The sequence below is a fragment of the Pagrus pagrus genome (genome assembly GCF_965226575.1).
Source record: "Pagrus pagrus genome assembly, chromosome: 1".
Taxonomy (NCBI): Eukaryota; Metazoa; Chordata; class Actinopteri; order Spariformes; family Sparidae; genus Pagrus; species Pagrus pagrus.
Genome location: NC_140185.1, coordinates 36,422,822 through 36,443,601, shown reverse-complemented (window position 1 = coordinate 36,443,601; position 20,780 = coordinate 36,422,822). Strand labels below are relative to the sequence as shown.

Sequence of the window (20,780 nt, the reverse complement as noted above, 5' to 3'; positions counted from 1 at the left end):
ACAGCAACAAAATGGACGACAAAGAAGACGGTGACATACCTCCCAACATTTGCATCAAGTGCAGTAGATGCAAACTACATAGCAAAACAACAACAGACACACACACACACACACACACACACACACACAACAATGTTGAGGTGGAGGCTGATATATGAACTACTGACAGGAGTATATTTTAAGTTGGCAGCAGCTGGAAGAAGCATTAGGTTTCACTAAAAGTATAAAGACAACAATGTAAAAATGCTCCACAAGTAAAAGTTCTGCATTTAAAATGTTTGATCAGAATTACGTTATAAGCTGCTGATTCAGAATTAGGCTCAGTGGTAGAACAACTGTAATAAGGTATACAGGAAGAAAAGTTTGGGGGAGTACATCTATATAAAGATTTTAAACAAAATAAAAGTCTTTATCATTATCACAGCCTTTGGATTTATAAAGAAATTATTTGAGTCATTTTGTCCTTCTTTGTAAATTTTACCCAGAAATTTGCATTTATGTAAATGACAACGTTGGAAATATACAAGATCTCACATTGTTGTCGTCATCCAAGAAGATAGAACCAAAATAACAACAAATGTTTATACATATGGCTCTACCAAAATAATAGTTTAAGGAAATCTACTTCAGAGAGCACAGTTTATGTCACAATCTTTCCAGATTTGAAAAAAAAACCATTTTATGTATGTAAAATGAATTAATAAAAGACACCTTTTCTAAGAGCCGACAACAGGGATGCATAAATAAATAAAAAGGTAAACGTAAACTGGGATAAAAGAGACAAACCAAAACCGTTGCCTAATCAGCAGGAGGTACTGAGATGCAATTTATGAGGAAACTCCTCCTCAGTAAATAAATAAATAAATAAATAAATAAATCCTTGATAAATAAATCCAGTAGTATAATGTTGCTTTGGAAAAAAAAGAAAAAAAGATTTAAATACATTTACAACAGTATGGTCTAGACCTGCTCAAATTGAAAAGTGTCATGAGATGACATTTGTTGTTAAATTGTTGCTAAACAAATAAAGATAGTTTGATTTGTGTTTATACCATATCCTCATCTAATGGTTATAATTCCATATCAAAAATGTAAGAAGTGACATGTTTTATGATGAAAGTCAGACTTTAGTTGGATTTTGCCAATATCAAAACTGCAAATAAAAAAAAAAAAGCTGTAAATCCTCTTGGAAAGGTAAAATAATCCTTCAGGCTTCACTTATCTTGCTTTTTGAGCCTATTAAGTGCTTAATGCTGATTGGTTGAGCGGCAGAGCAGGTAACTGTTGGATACATGAATATGATTGGATAAGAGTGTAAATTGAGAAAAACTGTATAAAATATTCACGTTGGGGTTTTTATTGATTTAATAACGTATTTAAGTTTGTGTGTGTAAACTGCGACGGTCAAGGACATTTTCGCTTCCGTTAGATTTGAGGCACACGGCGACCCGTACTGACGTCAGTTTATGGAAATTGTCACAGTGGCAAGATGGCTACGGAACCAAATAAGACTGAAATCCTCACGATTTTCAAAAGATTGAGATCTATTCCTACAAACAAGGTAAGGGGACGAGACGCCGCCGCTGTCCGTGTGTCTTTCTGTCGGTTCGGTTCGTGTTGGCAGTTAGTCGGTTGGCTTCGTCTGTTCGGTCGGAAGCGGTTAGCTTGTTGGCTAGCTGTTTTCTAGCACGTAGCTAGCTAGGCCCACGGTCAGACCGCAAAGAGAAGCTAACGGCTGCTAGCTTACCGGTAAAGCAGTCAAACATAAAGGCCACGTATACGATTTGTGTTCGCTGGTGAAGCTAACCACTTCGGTTACGTTACGTTTGGGAAATGAAAGGAAAATATGTTAATCTATTAATCTAACTGAACTCTAGATATATCAAGATGAGACACGCAGTTTAGTAAACACACCAACGTTTCACATTTGAAGTCGTAACGTTGGACAGTATTGAACCATATGTCGCTAAAGCTAGCAGTGCCTAATGTACAGTAACAGCGTATGTTATGGTTGGCAGCTTGCCTGTCAGAGCCATATGCTCACTTTTATATTCACTAACACTTGAAACTGAGCTAGCTTCAATAAAAGATGTTGTATGTTAAACTGCTGCAGTCCTGTAGCTATGCTAGACCAGGATGTATACTTCAGCAAATGTAAATCAGACTGGCATCTTCTGTTTTCTCATTAATGTCTTTATTTTAATAAACAGTCGTGGATCTAAAGAGTAATCCACCTGTCCCCTTTTCAGTATCTGTTTTCCTTAAAAGATGACAAGGGCTGCAACTGATAACCAGTTTTTATTATCTAATGATATGCCAGCTTGTAAGTTACCAGTTTAATCGATTATTTGTTTCGTCTCTACAATGTAAAATCAAGATATGACATTGAGAAATGACCAGTGAGTCCAAGTTGACAACTTGTCAATGTGTCGTGTTGCCTGACCAACAGTGATAGTTAGATCTAAAGGTGAAAAGCAGCAAATCCTCACTCTTGAGAAGCTGCTATAAAAACAATATTCAGATATTTAGATTAAAAGAATGACTTACATCAATAATTCTTTATCAAAATAGTTGATTATTTAATGAATAGTTTTAGTCTTTGCTCATGTTTACCTGTTGTATTTCCTCTGTTTCTTACTGTTACAGGATGTCAGTGTCTTGTTTTGCCTGACACACAGTCCAAAACAGATTCTATTTATTTGAATATTATATAATGGCGACAATGCAATTGTACAAATCAAATCAAATCAAATTTTATTTGTATAGCCCAAATTCACAAATCACAGTTTGCCTCAGAGGGCTTTACAATCTGTACAGAGACGACACCCTCCATAGCTCCAATACAGAGTTTATAACTATTGTTACTTCAACTCTTGTCCCATACTTTGGCTTTTTCATGTACAGCGTAATTAAAATACACAGCTGTCAGTAGTCAGAATTATAAAACAAACACACAATAGATATGGAAATACAATAAAATACACATACCACAACACTAATATCATACTCAACATACAGCACATATATCAATACTCATATAACCAACATCAAAGTATAACCAATATTTCGACATAGCTGAAAATCCAGTGTGACTCAGAACATCTCTGTTTTGTGGGTTGTGTGTCTGCATACAGTGCTTTGTGTTTCCTCTGTTCTTGTTCCCACATGGTTGTGGCCATCCACAGTTTGTTCTGCCAACTCATTGCGTACAGTCTACTGCAGTGGTTACTCAACTGGAAGGTGCAGAGTCATACATAGATAGCACATGACCAGGGAAGGCATTTTATCCTGTTTAATACAGGTGTAACTGCAGCCTTTCATTACAGTAATTGCTGGAACAGAGACCTCATTAAGGCTCCTGGATTTACAAGCCCAACATGGCATTTTACTTGCCCCCGGGCAATCCTTATTGTTGAACCCTGTGTTTGAATGTGTCAACTTTGCCCAAGTCATGATGGGCATTTACTGGATAGACAATTGAGAAAATATCACGTCATGGTGGTTGTAATGCTGCAGAACAGTGTAATTAGCACCCTAATGTTGGCTACTGAGATCTCATTAGTTGTTACATGAAATGGAGGCTCTGTTTGTGTGCAGGTATGTTTTGACTGTGCCGCTAAAAACCCCAGCTGGGCGAGCATCCCGTATGGCGTGTTCTTGTGCATCGACTGCTCTGGCATCCACCGCTCACTGGGTGTGCATCTCAGCTTCATCAGGTAGGCTTCAGTGCCACAACAGTAATCATAGCTGTCAAAAGTCGTCACGGTGCGTACTTCTGTGACAGTTTTAATGAGTGGCTGAGTGGTCCGTCAGTGGTTGGAGGAATGTGTGCTGTGAATGCTTTTGTCTTTTGACCACAGACTGTGAATGAATGGAAAATCTTCTCAGACACTTTCATGATCAGGTGTACCTGACGGAGTATTTACTTCCCTTCTTTGTCCCTTCTGCCCTCAGGTCCACTGAGTTAGACTCCAACTGGAACTGGTTCCAGCTCAGATGTATGCAGGTTGGAGGCAATGCCAATGCGGTAAGTTGGATGTGGCACTCACGTATCTGTCACGGTAATGTCCCGTGTAGTTTCCTGCAATGTGATTGAATAACTTCTTCTCTCCTTCTATCTGAAGACGGCATTCTTCCGCCAGCATGGCTGCTCCACAAACGACACTAACGCCAAGTATAACAGCCGTGCTGCCCAGATGTACAGAGAGAAGATTCGGCAGCAAGCTAATGCTGCTTTGTCTAAATATGGCACAGATGTGAGTATCGGACACATGAAAACAGTTTGAGGAATAAAACATATCGTGTAGCCTAAATCATGACAGATGTTATTGCCAGCCATTGATGCAGTCAGCATTAGTCTGGCAGGCTTTGTTGATGAAGCTACAGTACTGTTGCCTTGTCATCTATTTTTGCATCCAAACATCATAAAACTGCATTTATCTTACGTTCTTTGGCAGTGAAAGACTCCTCAGTCTTCATTGATTTCTGCCATATTTTCATGAATTCAGCCTGTTTTTAACTCGCATGATTACAAAAGTCACCTGAAAGAACCTGCCCGACTTTATTAATCCTAACTGGAAAGATAACACATTATTACAGAGGACAAACTATAATGAAACGTTGCTTAACCCTGGAACATTCAGCACAATCTGTGTGCATACTAAGGTCTTTATTGTACACACATTATGAATAACATTAAAGACATTTTAAGTGGAGCTCAATGTTTATTGCTATTATGAAATTTTATGACGACTTCTTCTTCACAATCAAAATAACAGAATCGACGTCCTGTGGATCACTGACATGTTACATAACAGCGGTTATCCTAAGTGATTATCAGTGTCTCAGCTATGTTAGCAGATCCAGTTCAGAGTCCAGGAGTAGCGTGTACATGATGATCACATCACAGGCAATAAACCTCCTCTTGGAACATAATTATTAGACCTGTCTGACCGTCTCTTCCTCTGTTCGTCACAGCTCTGGATCGACTCCTCTGCAGGAAGCACTCCTGCAGCTCCCGCGAAGAAAGAGGCAGACTTTTTTGCAGAACTTACACAGGTTTGATATTTCTTTGCAAAATCATTCCCTGCTGCCAACTTCAACAAAAACAGTCTGTGAGGAAAATGTTTTCCAAATATACAGGAATGTTTTATTTCTGTTTTTAGTGGAGAGGTAGCATTTTTCTTTGTCATTATGTTATCACTACTGGATTATTTGAGGCCAATTTAGATATTTGACAGATAAAAACAATTAGTTTTTTAAATATAAAAACATAATTCAAACAAATATTATTGAAAATGATCTCCTTAATTTGATAATCAGACAGTTGTGCAATAAGAAATTGAAGTTGTATAAAACTTAATAATACCAAGCAGCAAGAAACAGACACTCCTCAGCGTCACTATGACCTTTGTTTCTCACGGCTGCTGTGCATTATTAAACAGGATTATAAACTTACTTGCTAGTGCTGACAACTTTGTCATTCAGTGTGGCACCCGTTACACTTGATAAAATTTAAAATATAACACTAAATTTGAAACTTTAATATTAATTGTAACCTACAGCTGGAGTGTGGGACTGTTACACACAAGTGAAAGTTTTCTACATTCATTAAGTTCACACATTGTTGATTAAGCCTTAACCCTCCAGATAAAGCTGGTGCAAAATGTTTGATGTTGAATTTGTGTTGAGGGATGCTGCTGGACCTAAGTACACAATCATAAAGAAAAGGACCTGGCTTCATGAATTATTGTGCTCCTCACTGAAAACATAAATACTTTGGATTTGTTTTCATGTCTTCAGCCTGCTAATGACTGGAGCATGGCGCCGCCTTCTGAGTCGGAGCAGAATGGAGCCGCTGTCACCTCGCAGCTGACGAACTCAACGGCTAAAGTCCAGGATGACAACCGTCAGTAAAACAAACTCGCACATTTTACTCAACTACGGTTTTACACATGAAAGTCACTTTAGCTCGTGGCAACAGTTCCATAGCATCACTTTTTACCCTGATGACATTTTGTTGTGTGAAATGTTTTTCTTGTGATCCTTTACAGAGCCGGAGGACGGACCGAGCATCGACGGTCTGAGCACATCACCCAAAGCTTCCATCGGTGAGTCTGTTGGCTTGATTCAGCCTCTGTGAAAGGCACAAACGTTTCTCTGCTCTGTCGTCGCGCCACCACATTGTCATCTACAGTTACCCCGCTCGGGTTTGACGTTTGTGCTTATTCAGAGGGAACACACTGTCCTCAGTCTTTCTCTACAGTGTCTTATCTCTCAGTCACTGTGTGTTACCACTAGATATATATGATAAAAGTGTAACGATTATAATGATATTAAGTATATCATTATTATTATTATAAATGTTCTATTAAAAACTTTTTTCATTCATACATAAACCAGTGACATTGTTTCACTGATAATGTTTCCCAGTTAGTTTGTTAGTTCCAGTCATACAAAGTCTTGTTTTTCTCAGAAGATAACCTCTAAGAGTCACACACTCATCTTTTGGTTATGCAGCGTGGTAATTATCTGCACAATGACAGAAGAAATACCTGCACACACCTTGCTCGTTTTTAGTATTATGAAGTAAGCAGTGTGCAGGTTGTTTTGTTCCTCTTTAGACCCGTGAACATGTTTTGTATCTCATTTCCAAATGTCCTCGGAAGACGATTAGATTATTGTGACCTTTTGTGAATAATAAAACTTACATTACACAGCATGTTTCGTACAACAATATGCAATACAATGTGCTTCACAAAAGATGTTAAAAACAAACACAGACGGATGCAGTAAACGGGAATATAAAAAACAGGAAGGAAGGATAAAAAAAAAAAAAAAATAAACCAATTTGAGAGAGAGAAAGCAAACCAAAACTCAAAGACATCAACTTACAACGATATGAAACAGAAACTCACCAAATGATCCCACTGGAAAAAGTTGCTTGTTTGGTTTGTGACGTCTGGTTTGGTTTGGTTGACTCCTCATTAGGATTTGGCTCAACTCTTGACTCATGTTTCCACCGTCATCTTCCTTCAACAACTCACATCTCAGAGTGAGACTTCTCTTTGTATTTCTGGTTACATAAAGCATCTTATTATTTAACAAACACGTCTCTCGTTAGGAATCATTTCTGTAATGTTGCCAGACACTTAGAATAACAACCTCAGCCTGTCAGTGACAAAAACAAGACCTTTCAGTGGACGTAACTTTGACAGTCTGAGTTGCCATAAAGGTTTATGTTGTAGCCATTGCAGCTGTGTCACGGCTGCCAGTTGAAGATAATCATTTAACCCTCAAACATGTAAATATAAGGCCCACGTTAACATCAACACTATGAGTGCCACAAATCCAGCCTGCACTGTTTTAAGTAGCCTGATTTCATCTTCCTGTGTGTTTTGATTATGACTGTGGTCACTGGTTTGTCCTGTCATGTAGAGGACTCCATGCGTCTGTCATCACAAGAAGGACAGACACCTAAAGGTGATCAGTGTGGGCTTAGCTGTTGTGTGCAGTGGCTGGTTTACACCTCAGATGCATGGTTGTGTTGCTTAATTGACATCCGATCAGCCGCCTCCCATTCTCCTTCTCTGCTTATCACGCAATGGATGCAGCTCACTCTGCGGAGCTCATGAAAGTCGTGTGCTATTTCTGTGCAGCACCTGCTGTTAAACAATCTGAAGCTCCTTTATTGTGTAAAAAGAGAAACGTCATTGTCGAGCTGAATGCAATAAGTATTTTGCTGCAAGCATTTCACATGTTTGGCACGGCGTCATAACACAGAGGGTAATGTTTCCCTGACAGGTGAGAATAAAGGAGTCTAATTATAGTTTTGTCACAATAGTCTGATGTCCCCAACAGATTTACTTCCTCTCGGTGTTAATTCTCTCACGATACAAATGCTTCTGAGGGCAAACTGACTGACTAACATCAGTGTTGTGAGAGTTTCCGTCTTGTGGCCCAGGTTTGGGAATTAACAACAAAAGCCGACTAAAGCCTTGTTTGTTCTCAGTCTGTTTCTCTGTGATATCGGCTTGTTTTTCTGAGCTGGTGTGTTTTTACATGCTTTGATTTCAGGCCGGCAGAGTTAAACTTACTCTCTAATGCTAACTGAAGGCCTTGTGTGTCTTGCAGTCTTTTAACAGATTGTCTCTTGTGTTACAGAAGTAAAGACCTCCATCATTGGAAAAAAGAAGCCCATGACTACTAAGAAAGGGGTGAGTCATGTTTTTAACAAACCACTCATGTTGTGTTTCAGGAGCAGCCGTGTTTGATTCACCTTTTCAACAATTTCACACATTTAAGTGTAGTAACAGGTGCTGTGGAGAAATACTGCACATGTGAAAAAGTTGCTGAAAGTATTTTGTGCCTCCTGAAGGAGCTTCAGTCAGCGTTGGTTGGAAACTGGTTGAACAAATCTGTTGGAGTGGAAGTAGAAATATTTGAGTTCACCAGCTGCTCCTCATCCTGCTAAAAGTGATAGTTGGGGTCTTTTGATGTGGCGTTGTATGAGATACTTACCTGTAGTCAGTGTGTTACCTGCAGTGGATGACCGTTAGCTCTCCACCTGTGTGGAGAAGCAGCACGTAGCACCGACAGGGGAGCAGAGGGTTGTACTGCTAAACGGCACCGACAGAAAGACGCATTTTAGCCACCTAAAAGAATATATATCTGTGAGTGTACACTATGTTTTGAACTTTTTTGGTGCATTAGTGTTATTTTTTTTTGTTGTTTGTCGCATTACTGCAAATAATTTAAATGAACATGTCATTGATAGCATGTTAATGCATATTTTTCTGTTTAATTCGTACATTCTGTTGTATAAATGAGGCCGCTGCTGTTGAAAGCTGCATATTAGACCATGACTGGTGCATAAAATTGTTGTAATGTGACAAAACCCTGCCCATATCTACACGTGTTAAACTGAGATTTGAGGTGAGCACAGACAAACTTTCCTCCTTCAGCAGAAGAACGTTAAAATAAACTCTCATTCACATCATTCTGCACAGTGATGAAGGTCAAACATTACAGCCAAGGAGCAACAAACACAACATGTTTTTGAGTGGAATGCAGAGGATGCACTTAAATGTTTAATATTTAACTTACTCTAACCGGGAACATTTCTCACTGATGCAGCTCGGAGCAAAGAAAGGCCTCGGTGCCCAGAAGGTGAGCAGTAAGAGTTTCACGGAGGTGGAGAAGCAGGCGCAGGTGGCCGAGAAGCTGAGGGAGGAGCAGGTTGCTGAGGCCAAGAAACAAGCTGAGGAGTCCATGTAAGGAATAAAGAAATATTATTTTATCTCTTATTTTCACCTGTGCAGGTCTCCATAAAAAATACAGTTTTAATAATTCCATAAAAAAAAAATGTTTATCATTTCTACTCGTATGTTTTCTTAAGACATAAAACACACTGATGGTACGAGAACAAGTGTAATTTTTCGAACTTCTGGTCTGATGTCACTGGTCTGGATTTTGCAGCGTGGCCTCGATGCGTTTGGCCTACAAAGAGCTGGAGATCGACAGGAAGATGGAGGAAAAGAAGCTTCAGAACCTGGAAGGCAAGAAGAGAGAGCAGGCCGAGAGACTGGGCATGGGCTTCGGCTCCAGGAGGTAACGTCACAACACAAATGCTGTTTTTATCCAGAGATCAGAACAGAAAACATTTTCTTTATACAGGATACTGTGTGCTGCATCTGCCCCACAAGGTCGCGGCTTCAGTGATGTTTGGTTCATCTCTAAATGAGTGTTTGTGTTTCCTGTTGCAGCGCTGTGTCTCACTCAGTGATGTCAGAGATGCAGGTGATTGAGCAGGAAACTCCAGTCGGAGCAAAGTCCTCCTCTCGCTCCAAACTGGACATGTTTGATGAGCCGGGTTTCACCTCCGGACCCCCAAAGTACGTTTGACACCTGCATTTTTATCTGCTTCTGTATAAATCAACTGGAATAAGTCAACCCTGTCTGATTTTATACTTTGACCACATCCTCATGAATCAGTTGTACTGGATGTTTCAGATATAAGGACAACCCGTTTACAGTGGGAGACAGCTTTGGATCCCGGTGGGACACTGAGGGAGGGACCGCCTCCTTCACCACCTCCTGGGCTCTGGAGAAAGAGGACCCCAAGGAAGAGGTCACCATCTCTAGTATTCAGCCGATTGGAGAGAGGTATTTACACCCACTCTGTCTTTATTCTTTAAGGCACATCGACAGTTGTGTTGACTGGACTGTGATCAGCTCTGATGTGCTGTCCTGTGTTTGATCCAGACTCCCCAGCAGAAGAAAAGCCGAGGTGTCGGCGCCGGTGTCAGAGTCGAGCGAGGCCAGACAGAAGTTTGCAAATGCGAAGGCGATCTCTTCGGACATGTTCTTCGGTCGCGAGAGCAGTGCGGAGGTGAGAAACCTCAAATATCTCTGTGTGTTTAAAATAGTTTCAGAACTGTGTCCTGTTGTTACTCAGATTTTCTCTTTAATTTCATCTTCTCTCAGTACGATGCAAAGACAAGACTGGAGAACATGTCTGGAAGCACCTCCATCAGTTCAGCCGACCTGTTTGGGGACGGCAGTGACCATAAAGGTAAAACTTTACCCTAACGTGTGTGTGTGTGTGTGTGTGTGTGTGTGTGTGTGTGTGTGGTCAGGCAGGCAGGCAATATCCTCTTTTTTGTCAACAGCTCTCATGAAAACACCATGACAATTGACGTGAGAGTCTAAAGCCCATTTCTTCCTACGGAGACATAAATCTTTATAAATTTGTGTAGTTTTTAGATAATTTTTTCAGAAATGTTCGATAATGATAAAACCATATATTATTTTATTTTCCCCTCACACCACATGACCGAACGCAAAAGTTATGTAATGCTTTAATTTGACTAATGCTTCCTGTCTTCCTCTCAGGACGGGCCGCGGGCTTTGACAGCGTGCTCCCCTCCGGTCCGGACATCGCACAGTTCAAACAAGGAGTGAAGACCGTAGCGGGCAAGATGGCCGTCCTCGCCAACGGTGTCATGAACACAATCCAGGTGAGCCATCAGTCACCCTGAAGCATCTGGATATCATCATCAGCCTCTACGCAGACGTTTGCTCATTTTTCTGTCTTTGCTCGTGTTTCCTCAGGATCGCTACGGCTCCTACTGATCAGCCCTGAGAAACTAGCACCAACCTGTGGGAAGACATACTAACTAACGCCTGTGTAGAGCCAACCAGCCTCCTCACTGACACGAGCATTTGGGCAGAGTCGATGGGACGAGAGGGAGAGAGAGAGAGAGAGAGAGAAGGATTGCATGGGGAAAAGAAACTCTCGCCCGTCCTCTTCTAGAGACTTTTTTCCAGGAGTGAGACAGTATTTTCTTCTCTCATTCTCATTTGCAGACTCTTGAGTTTTATTTTCATAAAGGAAACCATCAAAGGGTGTACTCTTTTCTAAACCGAGAGTTATGTTGTAATTTACTGTCGAGAATTTTTTGGTCTTAGATTTTCAAAATGACATCAGAGTTAATTCTACTATATTTTATTCCTTCTACGTAAAATCAAAGTGTTGTTTTTTGATTCATATTATCGAAAACTTCATGCTTAAGTCTTTTTATTTTGTTTTATTGTGATATTAAAATGTGCAGGATATATTTTCAACTCTAAGTGTTAATTTGAACAAGAAGCCACCATGTTTGCATTCAGTGTTGATTCACTCACTGCAGAGTTTGTTCACAGTTTCTTTTTTTATTCATTTACATAAAGCACTGACAGCCAACTGTCTTTACAACTTCTGACTGTTTGTGAGCTCGGAATTAAACTTTTCTGTCTGGGTGAAAGTAAATATTCTTAATCATCGGAGCATCAGATATTTGATGTCCTAGCTGCTAATGTTATTTATTATCAATCTTTTAAAAAATATTTAAATCCAGGGAGCACATAGAGACAAATACCTCTGGTTTGGAAGCATAACACAGCGCAGGGTAATTGGAGATTATAAATTAAACCCACACAATAATTGACAGAACAAATCAGCATTAAGTGTAATTTAAAGTACGAGAGTAAGGCTGTTTGGATACAGATCTGATAGACATGTTAACTCCCAGCTCATAAAACTATGATACTTTTTGACTATGCATCTCCATTTAACGACCTTCAAAGAAGCTTCACTTCCATGTGTTGCTGTGTGAATCTGAAGTCTGCCTAAAGGAACAGCCGTCATCTCCTCCCTCCATGCTGATGGAAAGTCAGATGTTTCATAGTCCACTAATCATTTCTGGAGCTTCACAGCAAAACAGAGTTGCAGCCTTCTCCTGAACAACTGAAGTAGCTGGAGACTTGTTTTAAAATGTAAAAGAACAACTGAGAAACATAAAATGGCTCCATACAGCTCATCTCATCCCACCTTCTAGCTGAGCAGCAACCGTGAGGATTGAGGCTCAAAAAAAGGTGTAAATAACGTCTTTTTAAAAATCTTTTTGGAGACTTGGATTAAAGTGGACGAGCTGTTTGGAGCCATTTTTTTGGGCTGTTTTTTCCATTTTAAAACAAGTCCCCAGCTACTTCAGTTGTTTAGCAGAATGCTGCAACTCTGTTTTACTGTGAAGCTCCAGAAATGATTTGTGGACGACGAAACTTCACCTGACTTTCCATCAGCATGGAGGGAGGAGATGATGACTGAAATTTAACTTTTGGAGTGAACTGTTCCTTTAATGTTGTGCTGCCTTTTGTTCTCTCAGTGGTTTAACCTTTTACTTTGGAAGTCAGACGTCTTCGGTTTACATTATCTGTTCACTCTCAGACATGTTGGCTGCTGAAAAATATTCCTGACACTGAAGGTGTGAACCACATCACCTCAAACTGACGAGACTAAGTGATTTCCAATATTTTAACTTTTTTTTAAGATGACAAGTTTTATTCCGGGAGCAGGAAGCATGCAAGTATTTCCAACAAAATCAATCCAGTATGAACCTCTGTGACAGGATCAGATTTATTTATCGTGGCGTGACACCTGACATGTTTCATCTGAAAACCTGCAGGACTTTAGGTTCCAGGCAGACTTGACAACATGTAGATGAGAACTCTGGAAACCGGTTTGTAATTTTCTTAGACGGATCAAGAGTGTCATATTTTTCCTAGCGTGGCCATGCCAGTTTATGTCCCACCCATCATACACTCTCCAAAAAGTAACAAACATGGACCGAAAGGATGAAACAGTCAACTATTTATTTGTAGGCTACAAAAAGAAACTTATTCAGTATGTTATTAAAGATTGAAAACACCTGTGTTGTTCTGCTCATTGTCTCCATCACACACACTCAGCATTTAACATCGTACAGTAGCTCAGAGCTGGATATTCGACGCCTGCTGGTGGAAGTCAAGAGTGGAGATTTTTTAGCTCAGCCTTCATGTGCTTCTCAGTCCTGTGCTCCTCTTACCCTGCAGTGAACAAACAACGCTGCATGTGCTCCTGATAAAATGGCACTGCTCACACACATCCTGCCGGATATCACACTACAACTGTTAATACAATGATCATGAACTCAAAGAATGAAGCTCTCCAAACATGCCTCAGACATGTGAGGCAGGTTTTTGTCTTCAGCATCAGTTAAACCAGTGATTTGTAGTGTCAGAAACAAGGTAATAAACCCTGAAGCAAAAGAGAAGAATCTGTTTCCTGGTTACTGAAATTAAAGTCATAATCGTGTTGGTTTTATACATGAATTCACCTTCTTTAAATCTAAACACATTTTGTTCATAAGAAGGTCCTCGCTGATGGTCCGAAGTGGTAATCATTGCCACGTCATTTTATCAGGTGTTTGGGGGAATTATCGCGAGTCATTGTCTCTGTCTCCGGCCCTGACAGTTTCCTTTCTCATCGCCCCATTGAGCTGATTTGCGAACATCAAAGATCAGAGTACATCCAGCAGGTTTTATCCCCAGTTGTAGAAGTAGATCTTCTGCCAGGTGGGGAGGTAATCCATCAGAGGGCCTGAACAGAGAAACAGACAACAGGATCAATACAAGCACCGATATGTTGGGGAGTCGTCTCTTTTGCTGATCTTGCCGGCAAATCTGAATGAATTATTCTGAACTGAACGACTGAACTGTGAGAATCTAACTGATGTAACCATGAGAGCAGGTCCATACTGACAAAAGTGAAAACATTTATATCGTTACAGCCTCTTTGAACGAGCTTAAACAGGTTGCCAGAGAAAACTTAATTCAGATAACATTTATAATTACATCAGCACGTAGAGCGTTGTAGAGTATTTTCACGTTACTCTGTGAGCTGAGGATTTATTTGGACCGAACCGGAGGTGACAAACCAACACTGTTCTGGTGACTTTGACTCAGTCTGTGTCCAGTTTGAATGAAGTGAGTTTCACAATGAGTTAATGAGGCGATTTAACTCGTCTTAGTTCAGTCAAAGAGAGAAACTTGAATTCAGACGGTGTACGGTTGTATTTTTCTGTAGTACAAATATTTCCTCTCTTGACATTTTGTGAGTTTATTTAATTAATGTTTTACACTAAAAACTGGCAGCTGAAACTACGTGGTTATCACCTGAGCTACAAAGTTGTATTAGGAGACAGGGCGGGCCTGGGATAGCTGGTTAGCATGCTAACTCCAGCTGAACAGAGACGTCTGACAAGAACGTCACTGCTGTTTCTTCACACTCTGTTGATGTATGTTAATTCTTGCCATATCGTACATATTGCCACTTTGGCCACTGTTGTCTGTGAGTCATGAATATTTTTATGTTAAGCAGTATGACTTGAGTACTTACGAGCCACGAGGCCGATCCCTGGAATATGATCAGCCAGAAGTCTGAGCAGGAACAGGATCTTTTGTCTGAAGATAAAGAAACATGATTTCAGTTCCAACAAAGAACAAAAATCGTGCCTTTTCTGCTGTTTTCCACTGGCTACAGCTTCTAAACATGAAGACTTGAGGTTAATCTAACTGTTAATAAAATAGTTGTTAGTTTCATCCCTGATGGTACTGATTACATATTCTTGAATTCAAGACATCCGGAGATACTTACTCTGAGTATCTGTCATAGAAAGGTGAACGGAGAAGGTAGTACAGCAGGAGGAAGGTTCTCCTCTTCATCTCAGACCTCTCCCAGCCGTTCTGAAATTTTCTTTCACTGAGCACAGCGAAACTGAAGGAAGAAGGAGAAATAACAGAAATAACTTCCTGTGCTGTGATTCTGTTGAGGCACAAAAGAGGATGATGACATCCTGAAGCGATAATTATCTAAACTTTACTCAGCGTTCACTCGTCGAGTCTGATCAGCGTCTGAAAACAAACCAGACCTGAATAACTCAGAAGAGCAAGTTTCACCGCAGATGAATGCCTCAAGACAAAACAGCTGTTGATCTCACATCCGTCTATTAAACCTGTTCTGTTACATACTTAATGACTATTTCAATTATTTGACTTATTTTGAAATCACATTTGCTTTATTCCTTAAAAGTCTAACCAAAGACAAGGCCGACAAATTAGCTACAGCAATGCCTACAGTTCTCACCCCTTTCAATTGAAACAATAAAATAAAAAATAATCTCATTATTTTTTTCCCTTGCCACTTAGGTATTTATGAATAAGATTTAGCATAACGATAAAAATAACTTGTTGGAGGCGGGGTTTCCTTCAAAGATAACTACATATATTTCTTTGTACAATAATTACAGATATAGAAAGATTAGAAACGGTGTTTAAAGTGTTAAATAATCTGTTTTCAGGTGAATGTGAATGAATTTCACAAAGGTCGCTCACCTGGAAAGATCGAGGGCTCCAGAGACGAGCCACGGCTTCCAGGACTGTTTCCCACAGAGCGCGAGGCAGAGCACTGAAGTGTGGACGGTTGGTTAAAGGAAAAACTGTCGCATAATAGACAGAAACGTCTCAAGTAGGACAAAATCCAAGATAATCAAATAAAGAATCCAATCAAAAATAGTAATATTCACTTCAAGGAAGGCTACATGTTATTATATAGGTCAACAAAATGAATGCAAGACAACGTCACAATCAGTCAGTGCAGTTCAGTGCAGCAGTCCCTCATCAAATAAGGCCATTTTAACTACAACCATATAAAATAATCAATTACAACTAAAATACAAGATTCAGCTAGAGAAGGTGTGAAGGTTTGATGTTAGAAATCTGACTCTAAACTGCATTTCTGGCTTTAAAAGTTGAGTTACATCAACAATGTATTAAAGATTAAAGAGGTAAAATATTTTACTCTGTCGAAAAAAATGATGCTCAACTGAACTGCTGTCTTAAATTTGTATGAAGAAAAGCAGCTGGAGGAGTATAAATAACCGAAAATGTCGAAAGAGGTTGAAGGATTAAAAATAGAGCAAAATAGAAGCTGGGAGCTAAACTGCACAGCTGGCATATCTTTGTATGAAGAAGCAGCTGAAACGAAGAGTTGGAAAAATGAGGAAGACTAATTACTATGAACGATTGTTAAAATGGAGTTTCTTTCTTGAAAATAAATGAGTAGATAAAAGTTAAAAAGAGCAGGAACAGATGGAGACACGGGGAAAGGATTAAAAATAAAGTGTATGATGGGAGATGAAATGCATCGCTTGACCTGCAGCTTGATTTTAATTTAAAATTGTTAAACTGGGTGGACAGAAGGGACAATAAGTGAAGGATACAGTGCACGAGCGGCCGTCCGATGTACACGGACTCAGCGAGGGTCTGCTGGAGGTTCAGGTGTGTTGGTCTGCTGTGGAGCTTCTCCCCGTTTAAACCGCTCCTGCTCTTCCTCTGACTCGGTGCTCCCCACAGCCGGCTCTGCAGGGAGGGAGCTGAAACACCACAGTGATGTATGATTACATAGTTTGATAAATCTACAGAACAGCTGGTATCTTTTTAAAAAAAGTCTTCATTTTTAATAGGCCTCCTTCATAGCAGACATTTTGGGGAAAAGGAAAAGCGCACGTGTCATAACATTAACGACTCAACTGCTCTTTGGGTAAAAGAAGAGGATCTCAGTCACGATGACATTTAAGAAGCTGAGCGAAGTAATTTGTTGTTTATTGAGGGAGTGACAGCATCTCAGGTGATCGTGAAACCTGAGTGCTGAGGACGAAACAGCCCTCAAAGCAGCCAACAGGTGCACAAGAGTTTTAACTGGTCTTACTGCTGCCCATCGGCCTGATGACCCGTCCAGACCTCTGGCCCACGAAGCAGGGGTCGTCCTGCTGCTCCCCGTTACCGTCATCTGTGGAGAAGAGGAAGGAAACGGTCTCATCTGGTCCTTATACATACATCACTTTCTCAATGCACATAATAAAAACCTGCGGTTAAACCCACAAACAACAGACGTTTGACTCCTTTCACGTTGCCAAGAAAAGACTTTCTGTTTATTTTTGTGCCAAATTCGTCATCACAAACGTACCAAAAACATTTTTAGAGCTTTTTGGCAGAAAACAGCTGACAGTCTGAGACCGAACCAAAGCAGTCAATGTGCCACAAAACCAAAACAACGAGCTAAAAGAGGAAAAGAACGACTTGCTCTTTCTCATTTGAGATCAAGGAGAAACATTTAAGACTGTTCTCTGGAAGCAAGTGGATAACTGACCTTCACCGACAAAGTCTGCACCTCTGTCGAGGGGGATTATGGGAGGGGAAGTCTGGATGCCAGATTTGTACCGGAGAAGAAGAACAAGGCGAAATATTGCCCTGGAGATGAAAGTGAGAAGAAAATGTTGTCAGAGACACGAGAGAAGACAGGAAGTGTCACAGTGGGACATGAGTCAAAGTGAGACAAAGTGATTTATTTATTTAATTTTTAACTATTCACTCTATCTTAAAGGGTTATTACACAGTTTTTCAGATATGACAACATGCGGAGTTTCTATTAACCAATCACACAAAAACAAGACATTTTTCAAATAAATAATATCAAAGCACACTTTGAACTTGGGTACGCTCTTCGGTGTATTTAAGAATTGATGTTAATGTTTATACATTATATGGCCAAAAGTATGTGGACACTCAAAATGTTCCACCGTATTATATAAGCGTATTTACTTATACTGTTCGAACAGCCTTCGTTCCAATCGATCAATAGATTTTATAACCTGCTGGTGAGATTTACTCCCATTCAGTCACAAACGCATCAGTGAGGTCCAACACTGACAAGGTCTGCCTCACAGTCAGTGCACCAGTTCAACCAGGTCGGGTGTTGGATGTGGTTCAGGTGCAGATCCGGTAAATTCTTCTACATCAGAATGGGAAAACCTTTTCTTTCTGGACACACTTTCTGAGCACAGGGACACTGTCTTGACGAAACAAGAAAGTGTCTCCAACAAACTGTTGTCATAAACAGACGTGTCCACATACTTCTGGCCATATTTTGTATACTGGTTATTTTTAATTAAAGTCAAATTGAGAAACAAAAGACGAATTCAGTCCAGAGATTCTAATGTTTCTCTCATTATTCCAGTGTTTTATTTTTCTAAATTTCTATTTTAAATAATGACAATTTGAAAAATTCAACGAAAATCCTCGTCAGGTGAAAAGAAAGAAAATGAGCTCATACTTGATAATCTGAATGAGTCCGATCACCAGCCAGCGGCCGACTTCCCCCCACAGCTTGCAGGCTCCCATCTCCAGAAACACCTCCACGTACTCCAACACAGAGAGCCACGTCAGGAGTCTCTGCTGAGAGAGAGACTGGACACACCACAACACACCACAACACAACACAACACAACACAACACAACACACGAGTCAGCACGTTCACCGTCAGACCACAGCACAGAAAACATGACACTCAACTGAAAACTACTGCTGAAGATCTATTGCAGCTGGTTTCTTCAAGGAATAAAAACATAATATCTGTCAAAATAATCCCTATATGAGTTTTTTAGCCATATCATGCAGCCCGTGTTTGGATCTAAACATAATTATTATCAGCATAACTCATACAAAATGGTTTCTCACCACAGTGAAGGCACATCTCAGCCCTTTGCGCAGAATGCTGTCATTGAAGAGCACCAGGAGGTTTGAGGCAGAGTACACTGCAACAGACACACAGCCAGGCAGAGGGAGTTCATCAGGAAATGTATTGACTACATATCACTTATTGTTTATCACTGTAACCATGTAATAGAATACTTTACTATCGTGATGTGTAAAGACCCTGATACATACAATACGATCGCAAAATTACAATACATCTGGATATATAACTGCACATGTTAATGTTATGCTGAGCCGTATGTGGAAACTTACAGCTAACAAAACTTTGGTGTTTATGAGGAAAATATCTACGAAGTCCAAATATATTTAATAATTATCAATGATCAATGAGCATACTGTCATACACTTTTTATGGACAACTGATTTAAAATGTCTTTTATTATCGTAACAGTTGTTGATTTATTTTCTGTTGATTGATTAATGAATTAATCTACTATAAGTTATTAGTTTTCAGCACAAATCAATACTACTATATTTTTAAGGCAGACACCAACATCAATATTTAAGAGCTTAAAGGATAAGTTCACCCAAAAATGAAAATTCAGTCTTTATCTACTCCAAATTGTTTTTAAAGTTATTTGCACCCTTGACACAGGGCGAGTCTGTGCAGCCACACCAGATGGGATGCACGCTGATGCTTTTAGCTTAGCAGCTACAGTGAAGATTTCAGCCAAAAAAAATATCTAAAAATCGTCTTTTAAAATCAATTTGGGATCTCGGGTTTCTGAACCTTTTTGTCAGTAAAGTTTTTTTCTGTAATTCACTACGTAAATAAGTCTCCAGCTACTTCAGTTGTTTAGGAGAATGCTGCAACGCTGTTTTACTGTGAAGCTCCAGAAATGATTTGTGGACTACGAAACTTCACCTGACTTTCCATCAGCATGGAGGGAGGAGATGATGGCTGTTCCTTTAAGAGCTTAAATAATAGTCTTATAATGTAGCATCTGCCTACATTCATTTATTTACTTTTACAAAAACATCTAACATAGAAAACCATTTTGGATAAAGATCTCTGAAATGTGGCTTTTTGTGATTGAAAAATAAACTTGACTGGTGGACACAATACTGTATATAAACTGATGAGACTGTTGTTTAGGTCTCTCTTTCATTTCTGTGCAGTAACTTATTATTATTTACAGGCCAATATAGTTTAAGTATATACTGATATACCAGCCTGGGTGATTTATTTGCCTAACTATAAGGTTATTACTGGTAGGTGTGAGTTAACTTTTACTTACCTAGTTCAGATATTTCATGGGAATCTGCAAACCGACCTGCAACATAAGAGTCATGACACTTACTACGTGCTGAACACAGTGAATCCTGTGCTGCAGAATCAAAGTTAACAACTGTCATGTTTGAATAAATGAAACTGAAACTCATCTCTGGTCTGCACCAGAGCAGCCCAGTTAACTGCAGCCAGAACGGAAGTTGAGATTTCACACGTCCTGTAAGATGTGTAACATTTTATTCTGTATGAATAATACCAGTAAAAGTCTGTTGACACTCACCTGCGATCAGGTAGGACAGCGTGCGCACGGTGCTCTCCAGCTGTGCTGTCGCAGCTGGGTTCCTCCTCACATACTCCGTGTAGCGCTCATAAAAACGCGTCACTTTATCGATGTACTCTTTAATGTGAGACATTTCCGCTTCAACTTACTGCACACTGACAAACACACTCTTCATTGAGCCGCCGTGTTCACAATATGTCCGCTAATTGCAGGAGTTGGTTAGTTTAAAACACATCAGACTTCTAGCACCTGTTTTTTCAAAACTAAAGCAACTTCCGCGAAGATGATCCGTCGGT

The 20,780-nt window shown here is 39.9% G+C and overlaps 2 protein-coding genes across 2 annotated transcripts; one reads left to right on the top strand and one right to left on the bottom strand.

The window, feature by feature from the left end:
• Positions 1 to 1,421: 1,421 nt before the first annotated feature.
• arfgap2 (ADP-ribosylation factor GTPase activating protein 2) lies at positions 1,422 to 13,248 on the top strand. The gene is made up of 16 exons (XM_084357316.1): positions 1,422 to 1,561; positions 3,598 to 3,716; positions 3,955 to 4,027; positions 4,125 to 4,256; positions 4,978 to 5,058; positions 5,803 to 5,908; positions 6,054 to 6,110; positions 8,164 to 8,216; positions 9,136 to 9,272; positions 9,478 to 9,609; positions 9,765 to 9,893; positions 10,012 to 10,164; positions 10,264 to 10,390; positions 10,486 to 10,573; positions 10,894 to 11,018; positions 11,113 to 13,248. Exons 1-16 carry the CDS (start codon positions 1,490 to 1,492, stop codon positions 11,131 to 11,133), a joined length of 1,605 nt encoding a protein of 534 aa, XP_084213442.1. The 5' UTR covers positions 1,422 to 1,489; the 3' UTR covers positions 11,134 to 13,248.
• Positions 13,175 to 20,779, bottom strand: pex16 (peroxisomal biogenesis factor 16). The gene is made up of 11 exons (XM_084357333.1): positions 20,485 to 20,779; positions 20,212 to 20,247; positions 18,935 to 19,011; positions 18,530 to 18,663; positions 17,567 to 17,667; positions 17,126 to 17,206; positions 16,638 to 16,790; positions 15,751 to 15,823; positions 15,014 to 15,133; positions 14,756 to 14,820; positions 13,175 to 13,957 (listed from the first exon to the last, which is right to left on the bottom strand). The coding sequence occupies exons 1-11, from the start codon at positions 20,615 to 20,617 to the stop codon at positions 13,899 to 13,901; spliced, it is 1,032 nt and encodes a 343-aa protein (XP_084213459.1). The 5' UTR covers positions 20,618 to 20,779; the 3' UTR covers positions 13,175 to 13,898.
• Between the last annotated feature and the right edge of the window lies 1 nt (position 20,780).

What these genes read in the sequence shown, in the direction of transcription:
- arfgap2 (XM_084357316.1), top strand. Translation starts at nt 1,490, where the DNA reads ATGGCTACGGAACCAAATAAGACTGAAATCCTCACGATTTTCAAAAGA. An exon ending in GTGCATCTCAGCTTCATCAG is followed by an intron (nt 3,717 to 3,954) that starts GTAGGCTTCAGT and finishes TTCTGCCCTCAG; the next exon opens with GTCCACTGAGTTAGACTCCA. An exon ending in TTTTTGCAGAACTTACACAG is followed by an intron (nt 5,059 to 5,802) that starts GTTTGATATTTC and finishes TCATGTCTTCAG; the next exon opens with CCTGCTAATGACTGGAGCAT.
- pex16 (XM_084357333.1), bottom strand. Translation starts at nt 20,617, where the DNA reads ATGTCTCACATTAAAGAGTACATCGATAAAGTGACGCGTTTTTATGAG. An exon ending in GCTGTCCTACCTGATCGCAG is followed by an intron (nt 20,248 to 20,484) that starts GTGAGTGTCAAC and finishes CTTATGTTGCAG; the next exon opens with GTCGGTTTGCAGATTCCCAT. An exon ending in TGAGATGTGCCTTCACTGTG is followed by an intron (nt 18,664 to 18,934) that starts GTGAGAAACCAT and finishes TGGTGTGTCCAG; the next exon opens with TCTCTCTCTCAGCAGAGACT.